This window comes from Coturnix japonica, chromosome 2 (assembly GCF_054131305.1).
Source record: "Coturnix japonica strain WE chromosome 2, WE-NBRP24, whole genome shotgun sequence".
NCBI lineage: Eukaryota > Metazoa > Chordata > Aves > Galliformes > Phasianidae > Coturnix > Coturnix japonica.
Window position 1 is genome coordinate 139,383,945 of NC_140664.1, and position 25,949 is coordinate 139,409,893.

A 25,949-nucleotide genomic window follows, 5' to 3' on the forward strand; every position below is an offset into this window, starting at 1 on the left:
CAGATATGTTCCACAGACAGCTGGGCTTGTACACTGTCTTCTGGCTGTCTCTTGATCCAACTCTCCCCATTTGCTGATATTTGCCTAGTCATACAGAACCCCAGGCTGCACTCCAAATGATGATACAGGTAGCCTCACAACAGACAGATCTTCTGATAGACCAGGCAAAACAGGCAGCTGCTTAACACCTTCTGTGTCTACAGCAGCTATTCCAAAGGCCCATCGATACCCCTTGGGATCCTTAAAACGTCCCCTTCTGAGATAATCAGTACCAAGTATACAGGGAGCACCTGGGCCAGTCACAGTAGGATGTTTTTGCCAGTCTTTACCAGTGAGGCCTCCAACACAGTCAACTCTTGGGAACCCCCAGTCACCCCAGAAATATAAACTGATTTTGTCCCTTCGTGACTTGAGGGCATTAGAATGCACTGTGCACCAGTGGCTTATATTTCTGTGGTTCTGATGTGCCAGGCCATCTAATCCACCTCCCTTATGAGACAGGCTGAGAAAGTTGGAGCTCTTCAGCCTGGAGAAGAGAAGGCTTCCAGTACCTGAAGGGGGCCTACAGAAAAGATGGGGAGGGACTTTTTAAAAGGGCAGGTAGTGACAGGATAAGGAGAAATGGCTTTAAACTGGAAGAGGTTAAATTTAGACTAGATATTAGGAAGAAATTCCTTACTGTGAGGGCGGTGAGGGACTGAAGCAGATTGCCTAGTGGGGTTGTGGATGCCCACAAGGCCAGGCTGGATGGCCTGTCTGAGCAACCAGTCTAGTAGGAGGTGTCTCTGTCTATAGCAGGGGGGTTGGCCAAAGTCCTTCTCACAACAACCTCTCTGCAGGAATTGTAGAGTGCAGTGAGGTCTCCCCTGAGCCTCCTCTTCTCCAGACTAAACAGTCCCAGCTCCCTCAGCTGCTCCTCATAAGGCTTGCACTCCAGACACCTCATCAGTTTTGTTGCCCTCCTCTGGACACATTCCAGGGCCTCAGTGTCTTTCTTGTAGTGAGGGGCCCAAAACTGAACACAATACTTGAGGTGTGGCCTCATCACTGTTGAGTACAGTACCTCCCTGCTCCTGCTAGTCACACTATTTCTAATGCAGGCCAGGATGCCGTTGGCCTTCTTGGCCACCTGGGCACACTGTCAGCTCATGTTCAGAAAAGCATCGACCAACACCCCGAGGTCCCTTTCCTCTTCACAGTCATCCAGCCACTCAATCCCAAGCCTATAGCACTGCATGGGGTTACAGTGACTAAAGTGCAGAACCTGGCACTTGCCATTGTTGAACCTCATCCCATTCACCTCAGCCCAGCGATCCAGCTTATCTAGATCCCTCTAAAGGGCCTTCCTACCCTCAGGCAGATCAACACCTCCTCCCAACTTAGTGTAATCTGCAAACTTACTGAGGTTACACTCAACCCCCGCATCTAGGTCATCAATAAAGATATTAAACAAGATGGGTCCCAGTACCAACCCGTGGGGGACACCACTTGAAACAAGTTGCCAGCTGGACTTAACTCCATTAACCACTACCCACTGGGTACAGCTCTCTAGCCAGTTCCTTACCCAAAGAAGAGTATGCCTGTCCAGGACACAGCAGCCAATTTCCCCAGGAGAATACTGTGAGAGACCATGTCAAAGGTTTTGCGTAAGTCTACACATACTACATCAACAGCCTTTCTCTCATCTACCAAACTGGTAACCCATTTGTAGAAGGAGATGAAGTTGGTCAAGCGTGACCTACCTTTCATGAACCTGTGCTGGCTGGTCCTGATTCCCTGGACTTCGTGCACATGCCGTATGATCTCACCCAAGATGATTTGCTCCATAACTTTCCCTGGTACTGAGGTCAGGCTGACAGGCCTGTAGTTCCCCAGATAAAGAAAGATTAATACTGTAGTTTAAATGATGGATGGCATGTTTTGAGCTATAAGAGTCTCAAGGACAGACATTTATTGAGTCGTTAATAGTGGTGATAAATAAATTGGGAAGGAAAAATAATTTGCTTTAGATTTATGCTAATGAAAAAGAGAATCATAGAATTACCCAGGTTGGAAAAGACCTCGAAGATCATCAAGTCCAACCACAGCCTAACCATAGTACCCTAGCTCTAACTACCCTCTGCTAAATCATATCACCGAGCACCACATGAGAAGGAGGCAAGGAGCTGAGTTAACACTTGGATAGGTTGAAGGAAGCAGTCTTTTGCAGAGTATGAACAGAGATGAGTGAACCAAAGACTTTAGGAACAGCTGGGCTGGTAACACTGACACAACTTCCAAGTGAGTTGACCAGGGTGCTTATATTTTCAGAGAATCATAGAATCACAAGGTTGGAAAGGACCAAGATCATCCAAGTCCAACCATACTCCCACTACCATTACTACTGCAAGCCACTAAACCATATCTTGTAGCTCCTCATCCAGACACCTCTTGAACACTGCACTCCACTTTTTACTGTGGAAGAAAAAAAAAAAAAAAAAAGCTAAAATGTTGGGACTGTCTGGGTAAATAGATATTCTGCATTACATTTAGTTTTTGAACAATTTTAAATCTCTTTTACACCGTATACACAAGATACAACTGATCAGATAGCAAATGTCTGCTCTTGGATGAGATGAAATATTCTATGGTCTCTTCTGTGTGACTGTATTGTCACGATCTCTTTTGACTGTAGAGAGAACTTATAAATGCAGAAATATTTAGAAGTCCAGATATAGTTGTTCTGCCCTAGGTAATTTTCCAGAATGAGTGCCTCCAATAAAATTTGCAGAGATAATAAACTCAGAATTCCTGCTCAGCACTGCTCTTTTTTAGTGTATTCAAGAATCTATAAACTTTTATTGAGATGTCATGAAGTATTGCTAAATTTCTATGTAGGAAAGCTAAGATAATCCCATATTTCTTATGTGTGCTGTATATGCACGATTGCAGAGCAGCTTGATGCGCTGAGAGCAACAGTAGAAAATGAATGGCAGAAAAATAACTTGGAACTGTTTGGCAGAATTGTATCCTGTTTTATTAGATGAGAATTATGCACAAGCACAGCAGTTAGAGCTGGCTAACAGGTACATACATAATGATAACTAACCTGAGAAATAACTGCTTTCTTGCATTGGATGATATGCATATGGAAACATACAGCATTGTACTGTTTAAAAACATACAGTACCTTAACTGAAAAATCCCTGACTTGGTGAAAAGACTGCTTATACACAAGAAATCATTATATTAGGGCAAGACTTGGCTCTTCAGTATTGTATATATGTGCCATCCAACAGTTCAATGCAGGAAGTGAAGAATATGCTCGTATTGCAGAAATACACGTGAAATCAAGATGTAATTTCAAGATGAGGGTTAACTCCTACTTTGAAGGGAAAATTCAGTGGGATCTTTCATGGGTCTTTGGTGTACAACTGTCACCTTTGCATGTTACAAGAACTGCAAAGATACTAATGAGGCTGGCCTCAGGACCGTGGAAGTCTGGGAGGAATTAAGTAACATCTAGCTTATTTTTTTCTGTTAGATTCATGAGACAATCGAATCCATAAATCAGCTAAAAATACAACGTGATTTCATGCTGAGTTTCTCCAAAGATCCCAAAGGATACATCCAAGACCTTCTCCGGTCCCAAAGCAGGGATCTTAAGGTGAGCTACGATTTGAAGAGTGGGCGAGAGTATAATAACTACAGTTAAATGTGTATAGCATGTATTGCTAAAATGTCCAGGATAGAAAATTGGTAGAAAAGAAGAAGACAGACAAGTGTAACACTGCTATCCTAGAGCAGAAAATATACAGGAAAGACCAGTTAGGTTATATTACACTCCCAGAATAGGGACTAGGTGAATTTTTTATTAGAAAGCAAAACGGAGGTGCAAGGATATGTTGATGTACTTGTAAGGCGGAATAATACAAAAGATAGTAATAATACAAGAAGGATGGTGATAGATATCCAAAAGGTTATATACAGGAAAGACTCACCAACACAGATGCCTACAGTCCAGCTGGAAAAATGCTGAGGCTGACAATGGAGGAACAATCTCAAAGATATACTGCCTTAGTGGTGGTCAGCCCTTAAATGAAGTCTAGGAGAGGTGGAGTCAACCACCACCCCTTCTGAATTACCCTCACCTGTGCTCCCACAGCTGACCCGACACTTGCCTCAGCTGATTAATAAGAGGTTCAGGCTGTGATTACCAGTTTCCCATACAGTACTCAATAAAATTAAAGGTATATGAAACTTAATAGGAGGATTCTGTAGCACAATAACACAATTTGAGTGCTTTGTTATTTTTCATAATTAAATCTTGTTTAAGAATTAGCAGATTAAATATCATCTGCCTTTTAGCTAAGCATTTAAATTTCCAAGAAATGGAATGTAAGGAAGTTCAGGTGCTTGCCAGCAAAATAAGAGTTTGTTTCTCACAATGTTTCGCACTTTGAATCTTTAAATCAGACACCTCAAAACCAGTTATATCAATAAAGCGGTGAAATTATTTTAATGGATTGTCCTTCAAATATAAACATCTACTTTGTTAATCAATAATCTTCCAAAGATCTATTGTTAATATTCTGATTATTATTTATATTCAAGAGGGGAATAGATATATAAGGGAATGTTCAAATATACCTTCAGCTTGAAGAGCTTATGAACTAAGGTATTGTGGAGCTTCTGTAGCTGCATACATAGAGCATTTGTTCAGTGTTCTCCCTGCTGTTAAGACATCAGAGATCTATAGTACTTAGCTTGGGCAGCTGAATTACTCCTTAGCATAGCTCTGGAGCAGAGGTTAGGAGCTGTTCACAATTTGCATATTACTGTCATGTACTGGCGGTAACCACACATGCCATTCATGCCATTCATTTTCCATTTGCCTTGGGCTTAGAGGTCAGTCTGGAATATTTTTAAACTAGCAGTGCAGATAAATTTTGATCCCAGGTAAATCTAATATTTCTCTACATGTTAAAGTAGCTGTAGTGAAAAGTATTTTTATTTTTGTCACAGGTGATGACTGATGTAGTTGGAAATCCAGAAGAAGAACGCAGAGCTGAATTTTATCATGAGCCATGGTCTCAAGAGGCTGTGAGCAGATATTTCTACTGCAAGGTATGATGGAGTTAGCCACACTAATAACTCATAAGTGAATCTTCCTGTCACTGAACAATTGAATCTGCCGAACTGTACAGTTTTTCTTTTTCTTTCAGATTCAGCAGCGCCGACAGGAACTGGAACAGTCTCTGGGAGTGCGCAACACATAAATATTGCTCAAAACATCACATTGGCATCATGACCACAGAACAAGTGGACTTCCCAGTGTTACTTTGCTCACTGTTACACATGGACCTGCTTCCTAACTGGATGGGAATGTACCATCAACAAACCAGTCAGAACACCAGCTTTAGAGTGACCCTTGAAAACAGCGCCCATGGGAGGTGTCTCAGATCATTCCAGGCCATAGATAGCAGAAGATTGCCATGCTTTATACAGGTGTCAGTGATAAAGAAGATTAAAGATTAATTCATCAACTTGCACCATTGACTTCTAGTGGAAAGTTCAGACACTATGCAGCAAATCCTTATGGGCTATGCATAGAATCATGGATAGTATTGATGGGGGGGGTTGAGCTGAGTGTTATAAAAGACTACAGATTTAGAGAAATAAAGGTAATGCTCATCCTGTGTTACCTAGGAGTTGCAAATAGTAACTTCTCTGGAACTAGACAAGATAGCCCTGATAGTTAAGGAATGCTTTATATTTCAGAATAGAATGTTCATTATAGTGCAAGGAGCCACCATGCCATGTAAAATAATAAACTAGGAGAGTTGTCATTCCTGAAATGAAAAGCTCTTCCGGAAGAATAAAGTACATTTGGGACATTTATTTTGCAAACAGTGACACTCTCCCTTTCTCCTGCCCCTGCAATGAAAGGGAAACAGATTTATATATCACATGAGTATGATCAATGTGCTATACTGAGAGGAAGATTTTTTTTTTTCCAGAATGAAAGCCTCTTAAGCATTCTCATGTATTGGTGGGTTAGTAAAGCAGAAGTTGAAGCAAGAAATAAGGCAATCTGAGAAAATGCAAATAACTTAATGGTGCTTTGCTGATACCTGCCTTGAACACAGCAGATGATTAACAATAAGCCTATGGGTAAAATAGGAGATAGGTTAAATATTTCTTTCTTTGTGTGCCACTGGAGATCAAGACTGTAAAGAAGTTCTCTAATTGTAAAGTTGGTTCAGAATTCAAGAAGCTTAACTTCATGTAATGTGGCAGTTTTCTCTTCACAGTCTTAACAGAGTCCCTGGACTGGTCTTCTTCAATCATAGACAAAATGCCTTTTCCTTATGGATCATTCAGTTCCCCCATTCACTCTATGTGTTGGTTACATAGGATGCTGTTGAATTATGAAGCACTATAAGCCTTAGATACCCCTTGGAAACAACCTTCTTTGCAAATACATGACAAATTCAGACAACGGGAATTATACCACATTGACTTGGAAGCAGAGGCATCTTCATTAAGTCCTTCTGCCATCCTGCTTTTTGTAGTGCATATATTAGTTTGTCATTAATGAACCAACACGATTTCTAGTCCAAAAAGCAGCTGCCAAAGTGTAACTGGGTCTTGGTGATGTAGCACTCAAAATCTTTTAGACTGCTCCTCTCCATCTCCTTTCACTTTCCTGGGATGAAAGTTCACATGTGGTAAGGAATGGAGACAGCTCTTATAAGTATTTAATTTTGCTACAGTAAAATCCTTTTTTGCTGTCTTTGCCAATTTTTTTCGTATTTGAATGTAAAAGTTTCTTCTGCTCAGTCACAGAAAACATAAGTCTTCCCTCCCACTGCTTTGTTGAATACATCTGCATACGTGTTACCAGTGCCATAGCTTTCACTCTGTCCACTGTGTTTAGAGGTGTCTCAGAAAACTTATGCTTGATTACAGTCATTTGTTGGCAGTACCACTGTGTAAAAACATAAGTGTGAGAAAAAGCACAGCTGTATCTCTTATGGCTTTTAAAAATTATTTTATTTTGTTTTGTTTTATTTTATTTTAGTTAAAACCCTCTTTTTACACTAAAATCTGAAATCCTGCAGTCTAAAACTGAGTCTAGCTAGGGGCTGAGAGGTTGCCAGACAGTTAATGACTTTAAATCTTATTTGCTGTAGGACTCTGCTAATTGCACTACAAGCAAAAATTATGAAGGAAAACAGTGGGGATCATCTGCTACTGTGCTTCCATATTTGTTATGCTGCTGTGTCAGTTGTGTGCATGCTGTCCAGTGTATAAATTCTTTTCTGTATGTGGTAAACAGAGCAGCTACAATCAGGGGATGCATTTGATCTCCAGGAATTATAAATTCGGAAGAAGATAAGTGGGGGTGTGAGAAGGGCATGAAGCTGGGATAGATGCCATCTGCCAGGGGCTTTTGGTTTTGAGCACATTGCCATTTGAGTGGCAAATATTTCTTCAGAGAAATTCCAGTTCCATGCCACAGCTGGCAAAATAACTGAGTCTAATCTATTTGTAGAATCTCTCTTTGGAATTAATTAATTGGATGGGTTTTCAGAGCAAATTAATGTAAGTAATGTGTTACTACTGCCAAGTGGAGTCAGAACAGCACCACTGGAAGTTGAAGCTGTGTTAAATACCAGTGCCATAATGAAGTGTGTGTGTGAGCATGCATATGCATGCTTGTGCATGAGTCAGCCGCTGTACAGGGCAATCCAAAATCCAAATTCTTATGTTCTACTGTGCATGTTCCTACTGCACATAAAAAGACTGTTCACCAATGATGAGTCTTAGGAATAGTTGTCAGGTGTCTTCCTTTTGGTTGAAATGCATCTGAGACTTTGATATTTTTCTCCTGGGCTCAGAAGCAGTTTGGGCCTTTGTCATCCATCCCAGGGGTGTAGCCAGGGGCTTGGTTTTTGGAATAATGTGACATTATATTTGAGGAGAAGCAGTGGAACAATTCTAGTAGGAACTGGAGCAAATGTAGCTTAGGCATGTGAAAATGAAAGTTAATGGTACTGAGCAGGCATACAATTGCAGCAAATTTTGAATAATAAATCCATCTTAGTCTCAAGATGATCGTAGTTTTTGGCTGAAAAAAAAGGTAAAAAAATTTTTAAGTTTCTTTGGTTTCTACCAGAGTACAATACAAACATGTGCATACTGCAAAAATAAGTAGAACAAACAAAATCTGTGCACAGATGTAGTTAATTTATAGGTGATAATATAGATTGTTAGAAAACATAGCACAAAATTAGGACAGAGTTAAAACAATTTCTGGAATGCAATAAAAGGGAAATATATCTTGAATCTGAAATGTTGGCACAAGAGCTAAAGGAAAAACAAATATCTGATTGTGGAAGAAAAATATCAGGGTAGAGAGAATACTACAATTGTAAAAGAAAGGAAAAAATGGGAGCAGAGTGCCAATGAAGTGCCATTAAGACATAGCACAGGATAATGTGCAGAGTACTGCTGGAAATAGCACAGCTGATGTGGTTTTGTATATTTTGTGTGCATGTGAATATGTATACATGTAGAGGTCAGGTGTGAGTGTCATTCTCAACTGGTATATAGTTTGCAGAATGGGCTTGCAGGGCACAGCCGTGTGTTCTGCATATCACTTTGGAGACTCATTGTCAAAACTTTTCCCACTATTATCAACAGGGATTTAGCTGCTCCACTTACCAGCACTGGTTGTTCTAGTGCATGCATGGCTTCAGTTGACAGCTTTTTATATCACACTGTATAGAATTTATTCTGCTGAAGCTGGTGAGAGTATTAGTATTATACGTTACAAATCCACATTTTTTCTAAAACAGTAGTGAGGTGTTGGTTTTTTGCTTTTTTTTTTTCCTGTCTGTGTTGAGAACCATTTTTATGGCAGCACGAAGAGATGAAGGGGAAACAAAAGCTCTTTTTATTTTCCTGAAGAAATAGGTCTCCTCTCTGTAACTGCTCTGTTGTTTAATAGGATGTATCTGTTCTACCAGATCCTGTATGATTAACTCCTTTTCCGATCTCATTGAAGAAAAGTACTCCATTTAAAAAATACAGCTGTGAGTTTGTGAGTGAGCAAATATATTCATAAGGGGAGATGGAAGAGAGACTCCATCAATTCTGTAGCCACCGTATCTTCACTGTATGATGATGAGTGAGTGGTAGAAAAGCTTTTAACAATAAATGCTTTGTTTTTTTTGTAACTCTTGCACTTACCTTATGCTTCTTAACAAAGAAAACTCCTTTGCAAACTTCTTTTGTGTAAAAGTAGTGCTGTAGGAGCTTTTTCATACATTTCCTCTATAGAAAATTTTATCTAAGGACTGGGAAGAGATCACTTTCTGTGTGAAACTGCTCAGAGACCTGGAGATTACTGAGCAATGTGGGGCCATTTACCCCAGTCCATGGTGAAGAAACAATGCATGAGGTGATGATCTCAGGCTCTGCTAAAAGGGTTAACTCAGTATAATGGGTTTCTTTCTGCTCCTGATAAAAGACTCTAACATTCTCAGGTTTTCAGATTTCTGCTTACTTGTATGTACACACACACAAAGAGGGCGTACAAACACAGGCTTTTAATTGGACTTGACAACAGTGAGAATTGTTACTCTTAAGGTCTTTCTTATGTATACGTAGGAATCTGATGATCTGCTGCCAGCTGCAAGATGTCAAAGTATCAATGAGAAATCCTTAATGTTGGAGAAATCTGTCTTTCGTGCTTGGTCCTTTGATGTATACTTTGCTATTGCTATTAGTTACAATCAGTGAACAAAAATTTACAGCTTGGAAGCTGAGAGGAGACTGTAATAAGCTGTGCCAACAGCCAGCCTTCCTCTACACAAACATTAGAAATACTTAAGAAGATGAACAAGCTTCAATTCACCAGCTCAATGAAGGAGGTTTTGTTTCAGGGTTAAAGTGTCAGAGCCCAGAAGACTGTCAAGAAAGAACAACAGAAAGAAGTGGAGTGCACGGAGAGCAGAAAGAAGAAAAAAGGTGAAAGAGGAAAGGAAGACCTAGAATTATTTCAGCAAATCAGTGAAATTGGGAGCAGAAGTAGCAACTTTAATTTGAAAAAAAAGCAAACAGGATGTATTAAAAATAAATAAATAAATAAATAAATAAAGTCGATACGGACCTGGAATAGAGAAGTTCTACCTGGAAGGTTATCTAGGAAATCTCAGCAGATGAGAAAAAAATTAATTTTGATTTTGAAAAGAATATGTCTACACGCTTCCTAATGGAGGGAAAAGCAAGTAGCAATAATAGCAGTCATATCTTGTGGTAATAACAAATCCCATGCATCTTACCCCTTTCATCTTGGAGCAGCAAAATGCATGCTGTTTTTCCAGGTATCTGAGAGGAGAAATGCACATTTACTGTTTAATTTCCTGTCAATTCTTCACTTTCTCAGGGGAAAAAGCCATTGGTGAGTACAATGCAAAGAATGTAGATAAATTCAGAAAGAGATTAGGATGATCATAGGTAGCTCTCTTTGCAAGGGGAGCTGGAAGGTAGAAGTTACACAAATTTAAATAGAGTAAATCTGTTATAAAAACTGTGGTGGGGTTCAGCTCAAGCTTAAGACATGGTCAAGGGAGAGCTAATCAGAGCAGCCAAATTTTAGATCATGAGACAGTTGAGCAGCTGAACATAACTACTTCAGGTTAAGGTACTTGGCTGTCCGCACTCCACTGACCAGGCTGCAAGCTTAGACACATGGTTCATGTACGTCTACAACTTTTCTTTTTTGTCTTTTTAAGCAGAGACTTATGCTATATGCCTTCTAAAATTTGAGACTGATCATTACCCACTGTTTTGGTCTTCCCTCCCCCAGCACAGCGTACTTGTCACTGCCATTATTGTACTGATGGGTCTTCATGACTCACCAGCATCAAATGTATCTTTGACCTCCACAGGGGCTCAATATAAAATCAGGCCTGGTCATTTGGTCTCTGTACAGGTTATATTGCTGGTGTGACTGTTTCCTACTTGGCTATAATTATACTTTGCTGTGGGGCCTGTTGTTTTTGTATGGTAGACTGACTTTGATATTTGACTTTAAATGCTCCTCATAACCATGAGTCTTTCTGACAAGCTGGACTCTGAGCATGACTACCACCTCCCAGTCTGCATTGCTTGCCTTGTTCACATACTACTGGGCTGGATCTTGGTTGGGGAGCCTCTTCCCTGTCAGGCACACTGTCACACTCTGCTGCTGGTTGCCTGTCCTTAGGGAGCAGCCACCTCTTACTGCTACCTGACAGCCACTGTGTCTATATCCTCCTGTCTTACGTGTGCTGTGTCATTTGCAGGCATTTCCCCCCCCCCCATGCATTTCATATGTCTATATAGTTTTTAAATAGTATTCTACCTTTCCAAATGTTGTACCTATTCTACCTGGATGCTGTCTTTATCACCCACCATTTCAAACACTCAGCTGAACTTTGAAACACTTTGAACACTATTCTTCTCCCTCCATGCATTTATGCTGTTTCTGTAGATCCTGTCTAGTCAGCTTTTTTTTTTCTTCCTTTTTTCTTTTGTGCAGATGCTTAGCCTTTAGTCACCTGGGACAGCATTAAGCGATTCAGTACTTTCCTACTTCTGTAATCTAGGATTAAGCGACTTTTTATAAGCGGGACAAGAAGTGATAGTGGGAAGGAAGTGGTGAAGCAAACGTGTATCTGATAATTCCTTGAAAAACAATTTCCCATAATCTCTGCAAGGCAGTTTCCAGAATGAGATAAAAATGGACGAGGATTACTGCAGAAATGGATATTTTGTGCCAAAGATAAAGGGATAAGGACGTTAAATTTAGGAAAAGAGTTGGGATTAGGAGTTGGACTAGGGCTCGAGTTAAGCTTCATATTAGGAGTTAAGTTTAGTTAAGAATTCATATTAAAGATAAGAGTCAGGGTTTATTTAGGATTTGAATTGAGAAAGCAAGGAATAGAGCTTTGGAAGCCCAAGGTATCAAAAAAGGTACATGGCAGACACTGTGCCAATGTCATCACTCCCCGTGTCACACCAAGTTATTTCTGATGCTGGAGCAGTTCCTGAGCATCCTGTCTGTGGAAATGCAGTAGAGAGTGCAGCCTTGTGGCACTGACAAAGGCTTTCACTGTAGGGTGGCTAATGCTGCCATTTGGGCAAAGATGGATGATTGTGAGGGAGTAGACCTCCTGTCTTTGTTGTCAGTCAGAGTTGTGCCTTGTTACATGCTCATTACCTTCCCCTACAGGATAACTACAACTGAGTGTAGTAAGGAGCAACCCAGGAGCTTTTGTGGTTTTATTCCTCCTCAGGCACCCTTCTATCCGTGTCCTTCTCTCCATGGTCACCATAAAATCAAAAGTGGAAGAACCCAGTGTTGGAAAAGTCTGCTCCTGAAGGACCATGGGAAAATTTTGCCTCCTGCCCAGTTCCCAAGTGAGGGGATGCCAGGTATCTTCTGGCCCAAGACAGCATGCACTAGCCAAATAATAGTCCAAGACTCCTGTGGACCGCCAGCAGGAAGAACAGAAGCTTGCCATCAGTGGACTATCCATAGAGGGCAGAAGATGGCCAATCGGAATGGCTGATATTCCGTCAGTCCCAGTGGTAAGACTGGTCTAGCCCTGTAATCCTGTCTTTCTCTTCTCTTTTTTCTTCAGTATCACTTTTTTACCTTTTTCCCTCTCACAATCCCACTCCCTGTGACAGTTTTTCCTCCAGTGTTGGCCTCATTCCCGTCCCTCTGTTCCAATCCCTGTTCCTATCCTGCCCTTTAATATTCTCCGTCCTGCTCAGTGCACCATGGATTCTTTCTTTCTGCCTCTGACCCACTGTCAAGAGTTTACAGCCTGGTTCGGCCCGGTTCCATGACTACCGGGGCAGGGGAACCCACAGACCCATGCCTCAAAAGGGAAAAGGGAAAAAAAAAGGAAAAGGGTAGAGAGATTGGCCTAGAAACAAAACAGCAACAACAATCTGAGGATAAACAAACAAATTTACTAAATAAGATATCAGAATGCAAGATAACACATGATAATACAATATAATACATTACAATTAGAGTTGAAGCTAATAAATTAAATGAGAGAGAATGTCCAAAATCCAAAGGCCTTACTCTAATGGTGAGACAAGATGACTGAGGGAGCTCACATGCTGCTGAAAGCAAAAGGGGGTTGGGGAGGTCTTGTGACTTTGCCAGGAGTTTTATCTCTTCTCTAAGAAGGAACAGTAACACAAATAGCGCAAAGTCCTCTGTGGTATGTAGTTCTCTTCTGCAACAGGTACCCAGAGCTGGAGCATTAACTCTTTAGCTCCCAGTGGACTACATGATGTTATGATATGGAATACTGATAACCAAAAATCATACAGCCATGACACTCACCAGCTATCCATTTCTTTTCTCTCTGCTTCTGACCCACACTCTTTTCCACTGCATTTGTTTTTTTCCTCTTCTGCTCTGCAGCTCGTAGCTGCAGGAGGCGACTGCTCTCCATGAGCTGGACAGAAGAAGGCTAATCCAGGACTGAGTGCTGCAGTGCCCCAGAGGAAGGCAAAGCATATGGGCAGTGTCCCTCCTGGGATTACATGCATGAGTTAATGCAGAGTTGCATTTTTGCCTGCACTACTGGTTGTGTTTGTAGTCCTTTTGCACTGAGTGAGCAGCAATCATTTGTATCAAGTTTTTATAGCAAAATTTTGGTAAGGGGGTGCTGCAGGAGTGGCCCTTATAATGGATTCAGAAGCTGCCCCATGCTAGGTAAGAGTCAGCTCTGGGCAACTCTGAAAGGGACCTGCTGTTGGGCAGTGCTTAAATGACAAGTGATGCTGGTCACACTTCAGGAGAGTGTACTGAAGAAGGGAAGGAAGTACTGCACAGCAGCAGCTGGGAAACAGGAGTGAGAAAATGAGGGGAGAAACAACATGATGAAGAAGAAGGGGAAAGAGGTGCCCCAGGCACCAGAGCAGAAGATCCCTTGCAGTGTGTGGAGAGGTGGATGGTGGAACAGGCCATCTCTCTACAGATCAGAGCAGATCTCCGTGCTGCAAGCCTGCGGAGAAGACCATGGTGCAGCCAATGGAGAGCCTCCACAGGAACAGACTCTGGACTAGAACATCAGCCCTTGGAGAGGATCCTTTGGAGCAGGAGGTTTGGTGAAAGCTGCCCACTGTGGGATAATCCATGCTGGAGAGCTCTGTGGTACACACCCATACTGAAGAGTTCTTGAAGAACTGCAGTCTGTGGGAAGGATGGCAACCCATGGGAGAGACCCCACGAAGGATTAGGTAAGGAGAGTGAAGGAAGTACCACAGACCAGCCATTATGAACTGATTGCAACATCTGCTCCCCATTTCCCTGTGCGGCATGGAGGGAGGAAGTAGGAAAAGGTAAATGGTGCTTATTGTTTTTAGTTTCCCTCTGGTCATTCCTACTCTAGTCTGTTACTTGTAGGCAATAAATTATATTATCTCCCTGATCTGACTCTGATTTGACTGTGTAATTGGTAAGTAGTTTTCCTGTCCTCATCTCAATCTTTGAGACTTTTTCCATCATATTTTCTATCCCTGTCTTTTTGGGGAGGGAAAGCAGTATGGTAGTGCTTAGCCTACCCCTCAGTGTGAAACCACTGCACACTGTATCCAGGGGCACAGGATCCATACTGGGGTCTGTGTGTATGGAGGGGACAATGCTGTGAAGTGGTGGCCCTGTGTATCTGAAGGAGTCTGCACTCTTGTGTGCTGGGGGCTGGAGCCTCCTGCGGTCTGGGCTGGAGGAACCCCTGCTGCAGCAGTGAGGGTACTGATGAGGATGGACTACCTCCCTGGGTAAGGGGTTTGCCCCTGATGCTGCACTGTGGTGCTGGTGGAGCCTGCTCCCTGTCCCATTTTTTATTTCTCCTGTGTCAGTCCTGCATCCCACCTCTGCTTTTTCCCTTCTCCCTTCTCTTTGCCCTGAGCTGCACATCTCTCTTACATACTGCCTGATCAAACCCTTTGTCAGCTCTTCGGCATGCTTTTTCTATCTGCCCACTGCCAGTCCCAGTCTCTCTCAGTTCTCCCTCTTTCTGCCTATCTATTGTTTCCTGTCTGCTTCTTTTCTTCTTTTTCAACTTACACCCATTTTTGTCTCTTGCTGCTGCTGTTCTCCATTTTCTGTTGCACGTCTATCTCTTTGTCTGTATTGCCCACTAACCTGTCTCTGGTTTTAGCTCTCCCTCCTCTGTCCCATTCCCTCTGATGCCAAGAACATTTGTAGACTCACCTTACACTCCAAGGAGTTGTGTCAAGCAGGTATTCCTTTATTGCAGCACTGGGTATATACAGGATATCTGCCCAATATATGCACTTCATGTGCATATTACATTTATTGGTCGTGCTCATACATACACATATTTTTCCCCAGAATTTCATGCATATGCTAAATATTTTCTCAAACTCATTAATGTTTTCTTAGAACTAATTAACGTAAGACCCCTCCCCGTAAACTAACCAAAATCTGTAGCATTCAGTCACTCTGTTTTTTAAAATTTAATTTTTTGTGTGTGTCGTTGATGTTTTGTTGTTCTTTGTTGTTATTTTTAAATTCCTCTGTCTTGATCCTGTAGCCCATCTCTGCTTTTTATACCCCTGTCCCTCTGTCCTGCTGCTCCTCATCACTCTCTCTTTCCTTTTCCCTCTGTTTTGCCTGTCATTTTCCTCTCTCTTGCTCTGCCTCTGTCCTGTCTCATGTCCCTGCTTTTTTCTGATCCCCTTTCTGCCCTAGTGCCCATCCCTATTCCCTATTTTCTTCTCTTTCTGTCCATCCTGCCCATCAATAAACACTAACATCCTCTCCAGGAATCAGGAAAAGGTGCAAATATGTGGAGAACCAAGTATTTTCTGTTAATTTGTCTTGAAAGTGATCCCACAAGTTGAAGTGCAAACACAGGGTGACACATACTCAGTCACAGTGTATGTGCACTGCTCATAAAACGTGCAGAAGAAAAAAACATGCAAAGCATGAGGAAGGTTTGACTGCTAGACCAATGGGGTCCCTTCCCACTCAGGACATTCTATGATTCTGTGGTGGTCCTTTATTTCTTTTTTTCCTGACCAATGTAGGAAAACTGCCTTATTTCCAAATAGTGGAGTTATTTAATAAACTCTTTAATAATCTCTTTTCCACTTTTTCCTGTTTTGGCAGTGCTTTTCTTTCTGTGTATTTTTACTCATTATGTCTTTATCCAGGAGAAAATAGTGTTACGCATAACATTTATTATTTAGAACAGATGTCATAACTGTATATTTTAAAATTATTTCCATCCTGTTCAGCTTGTCATAGTGAGATCTAAAATGTAGGAGGAAATTCCTGTGATATTTTCCTACAGGAAAGACTAGGTTCCTGGTATGCAGCCTCATTTTCTAAATCATTTTCTTTTAATACTCTCTAATGTGCGTGCATTTATTTTCCTACCACTATCTTCATGTGTAACATGTGAGATCAGACATTATTGTTCTGTGACATATCAGCATATTAAAACCATTCTCTTTATATTGACAAATTTCTGTTGTCTGCATAGAGACTGTGGAATTTGGCTGGACATTTGTTGGTCATTGTTGAAATAAATATTGTAGAATATGGTTGTGCCAAGCAAGCCTGTATTGTTGGATTTAATTTTGCAGTACTGAAATTAGTCACAGCCCTTCTCAGATTTACAAGAGGCTTTCGTTCAGTCCCATGCTGCTGAACAAAATTTCTATGCCAGCAGTTATGTTCTGTTAAATACTGAATTCAAAACTTCTGTTAATTAATTGTAAAGTTAAGTAAGATATGCACAGCTTATAGATAATTAGCTATGTAGAGAGTGGTGGCTCAGTATATAAAAAAAGAATCTTATAGTGACATTCGTTTACAAATAGTGAGGATCCCAATTGATGCCTTCCTTGAGACCAGGGCAGGAGCATGTCCTGGGATTCCTAGGATCCTCAAAATGCAGCATTGCTTCTGTCACTGAAAAATGGGGCCCTGTGTGGGACAGAGGGAGGGTCCATGAGTCCCTGGCCCAACTGACTGAGTATTTCCATGGTCTTAGCAAAGACATACTTACAACTTGAGAATGACAGTTAGCTGCGTTCATGGTGGCATGGCCACTGTTGATGGCCTTGAACTGTCTGAACATAACTGAAGAGGCTCAGGCTGATGCAAATCAGCTGTTGAGTGACAGTGTTGAAAAACTGGAAAGACAGGTGGCAGTTTTGATGGGGAAAAAACCTAATTCAATCATTCTCCTATGGAAGATCAGGAACATCTCTCTGGAAGACCATGGGGACCCTGTACAAGGGAATCTGTATTAAACAAATGTTTAAAGACCAGATTAGAGCAGGAGTTCAGTTTAAAAAGATCGATGGACAGCATAATCAGGAAAAAATATCTGTTAAACAGGCCCAAGCACTGAGTATTTTCAGTCCAACCTTTTCAGCCAAACTAGATGTGAATGTAACTCAAGAAGGGTCTGGATGGGAGCTCTGGCAGAGCCAGAGTTCTTTGTGAACCCCTATGAGGTTTTGGTCACAGGTTTGGCATGGAGCAGAATAAAGATACATCACAGTTGAAAAGCATTTATTGGCTACCTATTCTACACTACAGGTGGTAGAACCAGTAACTCAGATTTCAGAGGCTATCGTTAAAACAACTAGGCCAGTCCAGGGGTGGGTAAAAGATCTAACACACATCTCTATGATGGGGGTGGCCCAATCACAAGCAGTGGCGCACTCAGTTGTTCTGCTTGCCTGCTCCTCAAGGAGTTAGGAGAAATCTACGCCTGTTACGTGTTCGAGTGCATGCGCAATGCCATGTGGAGGGCTTATCGCAATAAAGATTGGCAGATTTGCTCCGTAGATCGGTCAGAACTCAGTCTGTATTTCTGTGCGCATGCGTTGTGCTTCCTGCGGCACTAAACGCCTGACAGCGGCAGTTCCGTGTGTTAACCAGGAGGTGGCAGCAGAGACCACGGGAAGAACGTCTGCGGCATCGCTGCAGGCCGGCGGGATCCGTCCTCTTGATTATAGGGGAAGAACACAAAGATGGAAGAGGAGGGAAGGGGGAAAAAAAGAAAAAAAGAAAAAATCGAACCACAGCAAACAAATAAAAACTTCTCCAAACGTAGCAAACGTGAATGTCTGTCAATAAATAAATAAGAGTAATTGAATTGATGTCTGTTTCCCCTCCCTCCCCCCTCCCCCCCCAACTTCCAAGATGAAAAAAAACCTGGTATCAATTGGACAGATGCACACAGTGAAGCCAGGGATGGTCTGAAATGCAAAGCAGCTGAGCAGCTTTTAGAAGAAAATAGAGTAGTAACAACTTCTGTACCTGGTTTCACCACTCTGAGACCCTGTCTGGGTCACCCTGTCTGGGTCAGTTTTGATGTGAGTGATTTGTTGTCAGTTCTCTCATGGTTCTTCAGTCAGTTCTCCAGTGCCAGGATCTGCCACAGGGCATTCTGACCACGAGCATCTTGTTTCCAGGCTGCTGCCTGTGTTTATCAGGCAATGGGACTGCCCAGCATGTGCAAGGCAGCACCTCTTTCACACGACCAGAATTTTTAAGGCTGCTGGGATTGTTAGCATCCCATTAACACTGAGGCTAGAGATACCCTTAGGATTGACATTACTATTAGCATTACTTTGATGGTGCCCTATCTGGGTCATTTTCAGGGGATGTCAGGAGTAAGGCATAGTGTCAGGAGAAAAACAGACTCTGTTACTTTATAAAAGTGATAATAGAGAGAGTTCATTGAAAAAATACAACTCTTAAATAATACAAAGCATGCTTCTGATTGGATGCAGGCATCATCAGGGCTCTGATTAATATTACTTTTAAGGTAAAGATTATTGTTACCTTAATGTTTGTTTTTTGGATTATGATCAGGGTTAAGGTTCCTTTTGCTACAAACTTCTAGCATCATTTTTATTGTTACATCTGGAGTTAGAGATGATTTTAGAATCAGGGTAAGGGTTAGGATTAGAGCTACATTGTGGGTTAATGCTGTTATCTTTACAGCTCCTGTGAGGGTTGTGGTCTGGGTCAGGTGTTTAAAAAATTAAATGAAAAAAAGAATAAAAAAATATATTGAAAGCTTCAGATTTCCTTAATCTTTGTGGAAATCATATAATGTGAAATTCAAATTTACCTCTTCGTGCAGTGACTGCCTGTAAATTTGCTAGAGCCTAATATAATGTGGCCTTGTGCTTTCTGCTAACTCACCTTCATTTCATTTTCATTAAATTTGCTTGGTAGTCAGATTTTGGTGTGTGGATATTTTAAAACAATCTAACTGACATTGGCAAAAAATTAAAAATAAAAAAAAATGCACGACAGCATCAATTGTATCAGTTTTTATAGATAAGATAAAGAAGAGCAGTTTTCCTTAGTTTTCTGTGTCTCTTTACTTTCTTACCCTCTCCCCCCTTCTATCTTTCTGTTTTCCTCCTGTCGGGAAAAAAGAGAACAGCTGGCCGGGGGCTGCACCGCAGGGCCGCATCGCTCCTGTCGGAGCAGCTGATTCTTCGGTCTCTGCTGTCACCGCGTGTCCAGTCTGAGGAAGTGCGGCCGCCTGTGTTCGGTGCTGCAGGCAGCAGGACGCACACAAACAGCCGCGTTGAGTGCCTGTGTATGTTCTCGTCGCTACGTGCAGCTAATCTGCCAGCCCTTCTTAGACCTCCAGGCAGCATTGCACATGTGCCAGAAGACAAATAGGACCCGTTTGCACAACCCACTGAGGAGCAGGCAAGTCGTCAATTCTTGGACCGCCAGCTCCAGCAATATTCCCCCCACTTCCAACCCAGGATGCCCCTTGTCCTTGTGTGAGAAACTCTCAAAGTCAAAGATTTCTAGTTAGGCAAAGATGGCAGCGATAGCAGCAGTGCTTATTCATTATTGCAATACTGTGCGCACATCTCCTATTGGCAAGGGAGAAATTGCACACCAGTCAGTGAAATTAATTCTGTTCTATGCCCTAAACCCAATGCAGGTAATGCTCTCATGGCTCTCATTGGTTGAGCATCTCAGGCTCACAGACTCATCAAGACTGTTGCTAGGATTAATTTCCATATAAGGTCAATTACGAACCTCTTGTTTTTAGGTCTGCCTTGTACTTTTCTGCAGAGAGAGAAGGAAAATGTTTCCAAAAGTTAGTACATTCATTCTGTCCTGTGCTGGGCTCTACCCACCCTGTATTTATCTTGTGCTTGTCTCTATTCTACCCATGTCAGAACGCCCCCAGTCTGAACTTAACTCTGTTCAGCAACTTTCTTGATGGAAAAACTACTTATACAGCTGTTTTACAAGAGGGTTATACATTCAGTTAGGGCCTACACTATGTACTGAAAATACTGGAAACTTCCACTGCAAAAACACAATCTACCTCTCCCATCTGTGCAGCCTTGCAGACCCAGAGCATGCCAGGTTATTTCTGCTTTCATAGCATTTGCATGCTGTAGGGTGAGCAAAAGGTTCTGCTGCTTGATTCTTCTGCAAGAGCTGCCTACCGGCAAATGGTTGCAGGGATGGAGGATGTGACAGAAAGCATTTGTCTCCACAAGAGCAGAGTTACATTCAGTGCAGAGTGTGAGATTCAGGTTGGTGTGGAAAAGCACTGACACGCTGGGGATGATGCAGTGCTCACATGTCTAAAACTCACAGACATTACTGTCAGAAGGATGGTGCTGTGTTGTGCTTCTACCTTTGGCAGCCCCTGGAGAAATGCTGTGGCACACAGAACACCTCTGTATTGCACTGACTGCTGCCATGCAGCATGGATTTAACACACCAAATCCAGAGGAGCATGACTGCATCTAACTTCCCTGAGAAAAGCTACTGCAGCTGAAGAGATGAGGAGGCAGCTGCTCATCTGCAGAACAAGCAGTACTGCCAGACATTGGGCCAGGTGAGCACCTCCTGCTGCAGCGTGATGATGACTGGGCTGGAGATGATCTGCAAAGCCAGCTTAAAAGTGGGAGACATGAGTCAACATGGCAGAAGGACAGAGGTGTTAGGGAGCAGCCAAGGCATCAAAGAGTATCAAAAGGCTTTGAAAAGCATCACAAAGCGAAAGCCAGGAAGACTGGAATTATCATGAGCAGCAACCTGGATGCTAGAGATTATTTACTCCCATACAAAATGGTAGAGATCTTGCTGCAGACATCCCAAAGCCAGGCAAAATGGGAACCCAGAGCTCTGCCTTCATGAACCCCACAGCCATAGTATTGCAAGCTGAGCTACCTTGCTGTTTGTTGCATTCATCCCAATCCCTGTGAATGAAGACTCGGAATGCAGTCAAGGCGATGACTGAGCATGAGAGTGACTTTATTCAATAAAAGACAGGAGGGCTTGAGAGGTCAAGGGTGAAGATGGGACTCCCCTTGGCAAGGTGAGAGTGGCTCAGAGCTGGTGTTGCTGCCTGGTGCCTGGGATTGGCAGCCTGGCTCTAAGTCCCCATCTAAGATGTTCAGCTTCACCTCACTGATGCTGACCAGCTCCTGCATGGTGGTGCTGCTGTTGGGGCACTCGGGCTGTGCTTGGGATGGGCAGCACTGCAAAGGCGCTGGGTCACAATCCAGGCAGGTGACTGTTGTGTCTGGCAGGCTCAGGTCAGCATCTTCAGCAGAGCCAGGAGATATGAGAGCATGAACGTGGATGAGCCCCTTGTGTCCATCACTATTACCATGTGGAAGGCTGTCATCCGAATTGCAGTGATTCATGCTTAATAAGAACTCTCCATTGATGGAAACACACTGCACATCACTACTTGGTTTGGATCTTTGGGGTTGACAAGGGCTCGAATCACCTAGGAAGGCATAGAAACACAAGGGTTAGTGTCAAACGTTTGCAAGTTGAATCATGAAAGAGGTTGTTGATATTTGGTTATAGAGTGGCGGCAGGAAGAAGCAAATAGGCTTCAAGCAACAGAGCCACTGTCTTGAAAGTGATCCTCGTTCAGGTCCAAGCTCGTGTGTTGACAAGAGACTCATTTGGGAAAGACAGGGGTCAACTGAAGAAGTCAGGCACAGGCTTGAACACCAGAAGGAGGTACAAGCCCACTGAAAGCATGAATTCTCGCTGTGTTGCTCACAAGCAGTGTTTTGAAAGCTGGATTTGCACCCTTACCTGCCAGGACCACGACTTCTGCTTCTGATGGCTCCCTGGCACTGTGCTGCAGTTGGTGTTCAGCCACGGGGGATGGTCTGTGCAGGCAGAGGCAAGAACACCAATTGCCAGCTGGTGACTCCGTCCTCTTTCTGGGAGCTCTTGGTCTGGAGAGAGAAAACAGAGCATGTTGTCAGTCGTGGTGTAGGGTGAGGGAAGAGCTGCTCTGAGCCCTTGCCAACAGTTGCCCGTTCGTGGCATTGCCTGCTTTCTGCTGAAACACAGCTTAGAAACGCGCTCTGTTTCAAACAGCAGAGGACGCTTCCATTCCTACAGCTCCGCCTCAAGTCCTGCTGACTAAATTCCTCTCAACCATGTCAATCAAGACACAGAGCATGTGAGCAAAGGCTCCTCAGTCAGACAGGACAGGAGCTGGCAGGCTCATATATATATAATGGACAAAATATAACCAATAAAACCCATCCAACCAATGATGATAAGGGCTGGAAAGGGAAGTCCTCTTTACCTTTTAGATGGAAAATCAATGACTGTGTGGAAGTTCCCCTGTACAACTGCGGGGGCTTCCTCCACTTCTATCTCACTGCTCCATGCCTCAGTGGGAGAGCTGCTCTGGCCTCTCCTCTGAGCCTGTGCCTCCTGCACGGTGAGTAGCTTTGTGGCAGGAGGAGACACCCACACAGACTTGGTCCTGGCCAGAGAACAGTGCCCTGCAAGGGAAAACCACAGGTAAGAGGGAGGATAAGAAAGCAGCAGCACTGCCACCCCAGTTCTGCATTTCTCTCAGACTTGCTTATCCAAGCCACTGGAAGAAGAGGAGCTCAAAATAACCATGTGCTCAGAGGTATGCTTGTGGCAAAGGGCAGCCATAATTAAGAGCAGCTCACTGTATCAAAACAGGCAAACAAAAAGCCTAGGAAAACTAGGGGGCAGGGAAAAGTCAGGCAAAATGTGAACACATCCAGAGCTCTGCTGCATGCACCCCACAGCCAGAGCGTTGCAAGCTGAGCTGCCTTGCTGTTTCTTGCACTCTTCCCAGTCCCTGTGAATGAAGACTCGGAATGCAGCCAAAGTGTTGATTGAGCACGAGCGTGCCTTTATTCAGTGGGACAAAGGAGGGCGTGAGAGGTCCAGGCTTTAAGATGGGACTCATCCTCTGTTGTTAAGGAGGGAGTGGCTCAGAGCTCCTGCTGTTACTTGGAGCCTGGGCCTGGTGGCCTGATTCTATGCCCCCCTCCAAGGGGCTCGTCATCTCCTCTGTGTCGCTGACCTGAGCCTGCATGGTGCTGCTGCTGTCGGGGCATTCAGGCTGTGCTTGGGCTGGGCTGCACTGCAGAAGCACTGGGTCCAGGCTGGTGCCTGTGGTGTCTGGCAGGCTCAGGTCAGCAGCTTCAGCAGGGATGGGATGAATGAGGGCTTGAACTTCGATGACGTTCTTCTCTTGATCACTGCTGTCATATGGAAGGCTTTCATTGGAACTGCAGCATCCTGTGCTTCCCATGAGTTCTCCATTGATGGAAGCACAGGATGCATCATCGTCACATGCCCTGAGTCTTTGGGGTACATGAGGGCTGGAGTCACCTAGGAAGGAGTAGATGCACAGCGGTTAGTGTCGAACATTCGCAAGATGAATCATGGAAGAGGTTCTTGACATTTGGCTATGTATGGGTGGTGGGCAGAAGCAAATAGGCTTCTAACAACAGTGTCACTGTCTTGAAAGTGATCCTCGTGCAGGATCCTCCTCGTGAAGGAGGTACAAGCCCACTGAAAGCATGAATTCTAGCTGTGTTGCTCACAAGCAGTGTTTTGAAAGCTGGATTTGCACCCTTACCTGCCAGGACCACGACTTCTGCTTCTGATGGCTCCCTGGCACTGTGCTGCAGTTGGTGTTCAGCCACAGGTGATGGTCTTTGCAGGCAGAGGCAGGAACACCAACTGCCGCAGCGCGATGACTCCATCCTCTTTCTGGGAGAACTTGCTCTGGAGAGAGAAAACAGAGCATGCTGTCAGTCGTGGTGTAGGGTGAAGGAAGAGCTGCTCCGAGCCCTTGCCAACAGTTGCCCGTTCCTGGCACTGCCTGCTTTCTGCTGAAACACAGCTTAGAAACGCGCTCTGTTTCAAACAGCAGAGGACGCTTCCATTCCTACAGCTCTGCCCTCAAGTCCTGCTGGCTACATTTCTCTCAACCATGTCAAGCAAGATGTGGAGCATGTGAGCAAAGGCTCCACAGCAGGACAGGACAGGAGCTGGCAGGCTCATATATATATAATGGACAAAAATTAAACCAATAAAACCCAACCGACCAATGATGATAGGGGCTGGAAAGGGAAGTCCTCTTTACCTTTTAGATGGAAAATCAATTACTGTGTGGAAGTTCCCCTGTACAACTGCGGGGGCTTCCTCCTCTTCTATCTCGCTGCTCTGTGTCACAGTGGGAGAGCTGCTCTGGCCGTTTCTCTCAGCCTGTGCCTCCTGCACGGTGAGCAGCTTCGTGGCAGGAGGAGACACCCACACAGACTTTAGCCCGGCCAGAGAACTGTGCCCTGCAAGGGAAAACCACAGGTAAGAGGGAGGATCAGACAGCAGCAGCACAGCCATCCCAGTTCTGCATTTCTCTCAGACTTGCTTATCCGAGACACTGGAAGACGAGGAGCTCAAACTAACCATGTGCTTAGAGGTATGCTCGTGGCAAAGGACACAGCCACAATTAAGAGCAGCTCAATGTGTCAAAATAGGCAAACGAAAACCCTATTAAAACTAGTGGGCAGGGAACTCAGAAAGGTTCGCTGCCACACTTCAATCATGCATCACCTGCTGGCAAAACATCTTAACAGCTGTGACAGTTTTCTCCATGTAAGGTTTGGGTTTGGACACACTAAGGACATAGCAACAGGCTGCCATATTCTAATCTAAGCCCAGAAGCCTGTTGTCTCCTCGACAGTTAGAGCATTCTCAGAGGTCTTAGAGAAGGCCTGGACTGGATCAAGATGTCAGATCAAGATCAAGCTAATGGAGGAAGATGCTCACCCTCTCCCACGGCTGGTGTGGATTTGGAGCAGAAGATGACGTCTGTGTGGCTTATGATGAACTCAACAACAGCCGACTGCGTCTGCAGCTCCATACAGGCAACTTCTCCGCTGGCGCAGGCAGACTGGCTCTGCTGGGATCTGAAGAAAAGGCAGATCTTACAAATCATTTCCCCAAGATCATTTCCCCAAGTATGAATTTTTGCAGAGAAAAACTGTCAGACTGGGCTCTGGAGACTTCCGCAGTGGGCCATCAGCAATGCCACTGACAAAATTCTCAAGGAAGTTCAAGGACACAATAGACCCATCTAAACATGAGAGCAGAAACTGTCATCTAGAAATTGTGCCCCTGGGGTTGGGAGAGAGCAGAAGTAAGCATGGTGTTGAAACGGAAAAAGAAGTTTACCTTAAAAGGTTTGGAGCCCACACTATCGCTAAATTCTTAGCGTCCATGTTGGTGACGGAGCTGTTCCCGGCTAGAGACGCCAAGTGTCTCATCAGGTATTCCAGCGTCCTGGAAAACAAGAGAGGCAGATGTTCAGCACCAAAAAGCAAGCGGTGCTGCAGTGCACAAAACAAACCTCACTTCATGCTAGTGGTTGTCATTGCTACTGTCCCTGAATATGAAGTAGATAAAACGTTTCCAATGGCACCACGCTGCAGTACCAAGCCCTGCAAAGCACAGCCGCAGCCATTGGCTGCACCAATCGTACCCCCGTGCCAAGGAACTGACCCAATCCATTGACCCAATGCAGCCTTCAGCC

General features: G+C 43.6%; 2 protein-coding genes across 9 annotated transcripts in view; one reads left to right on the forward strand and one right to left on the reverse strand.

Moving 5' to 3' along the window:
- SMARCD3 (SWI/SNF related BAF chromatin remodeling complex subunit D3) overlaps positions 1–9,224 on the forward strand; it is a 58,524-nt gene extending 49,300 nt beyond the window's left edge. For all 8 annotated transcript variants that reach the window (XR_014943685.1, XM_085540838.1, XM_015852799.3 and 5 more), the window contains 3 exons: positions 3,524–3,646; positions 5,005–5,106; positions 5,205–9,224. Coding sequence is in view for 7 of the 8 variants with exons in the window: in XM_085540838.1 (XP_085396964.1) it covers positions 3,524–3,646; positions 5,005–5,106; positions 5,205–5,258 (279 nt within the window). In the remaining variant the exon portion in view is untranslated. The remainder of the gene's footprint in view (positions 1–3,523; positions 3,647–5,004; positions 5,107–5,204) is intronic.
- Positions 9,225–20,928: 11,704 nt separating this feature from the next.
- LOC107308721 (rho GTPase-activating protein 32-like) lies at positions 20,929–23,849 on the reverse strand. Its single transcript, XM_085540843.1, has 4 exons — positions 23,430–23,849; positions 22,668–22,869; positions 22,163–22,308; positions 20,929–21,842 (listed from the first exon to the last, which is right to left on the reverse strand). The coding sequence occupies exons 1-4, from the start codon at positions 23,461–23,463 to the stop codon at positions 21,394–21,396; spliced, it is 831 nt and encodes a 276-aa protein (XP_085396969.1). The 5' UTR covers positions 23,464–23,849; the 3' UTR covers positions 20,929–21,393.
- Between the last annotated feature and the right edge of the window lie 2,100 nt (positions 23,850–25,949).

What these genes read in the sequence shown, in the direction of transcription:
- LOC107308721 (XM_085540843.1), bottom strand. Translation starts at nt 23,463, where the DNA reads ATGCCCCGACAGCAGCAGCACCATGCAGGCTCAG. An exon ending in ATTGATTTTCCATCTAAAAG is followed by an intron (nt 22,309 to 22,667) that starts GTAAAGAGGACT and finishes TTCTCTCTCCAG; the next exon opens with ACCAAGAGCTCCCAGAAAGA. An exon ending in AGAAGTCGTGGTCCTGGCAG is followed by an intron (nt 21,843 to 22,162) that starts GTAAGGGTGCAA and finishes ATGCCTTCCTAG; the next exon opens with GTGATTCGAGCCCTTGTCAA.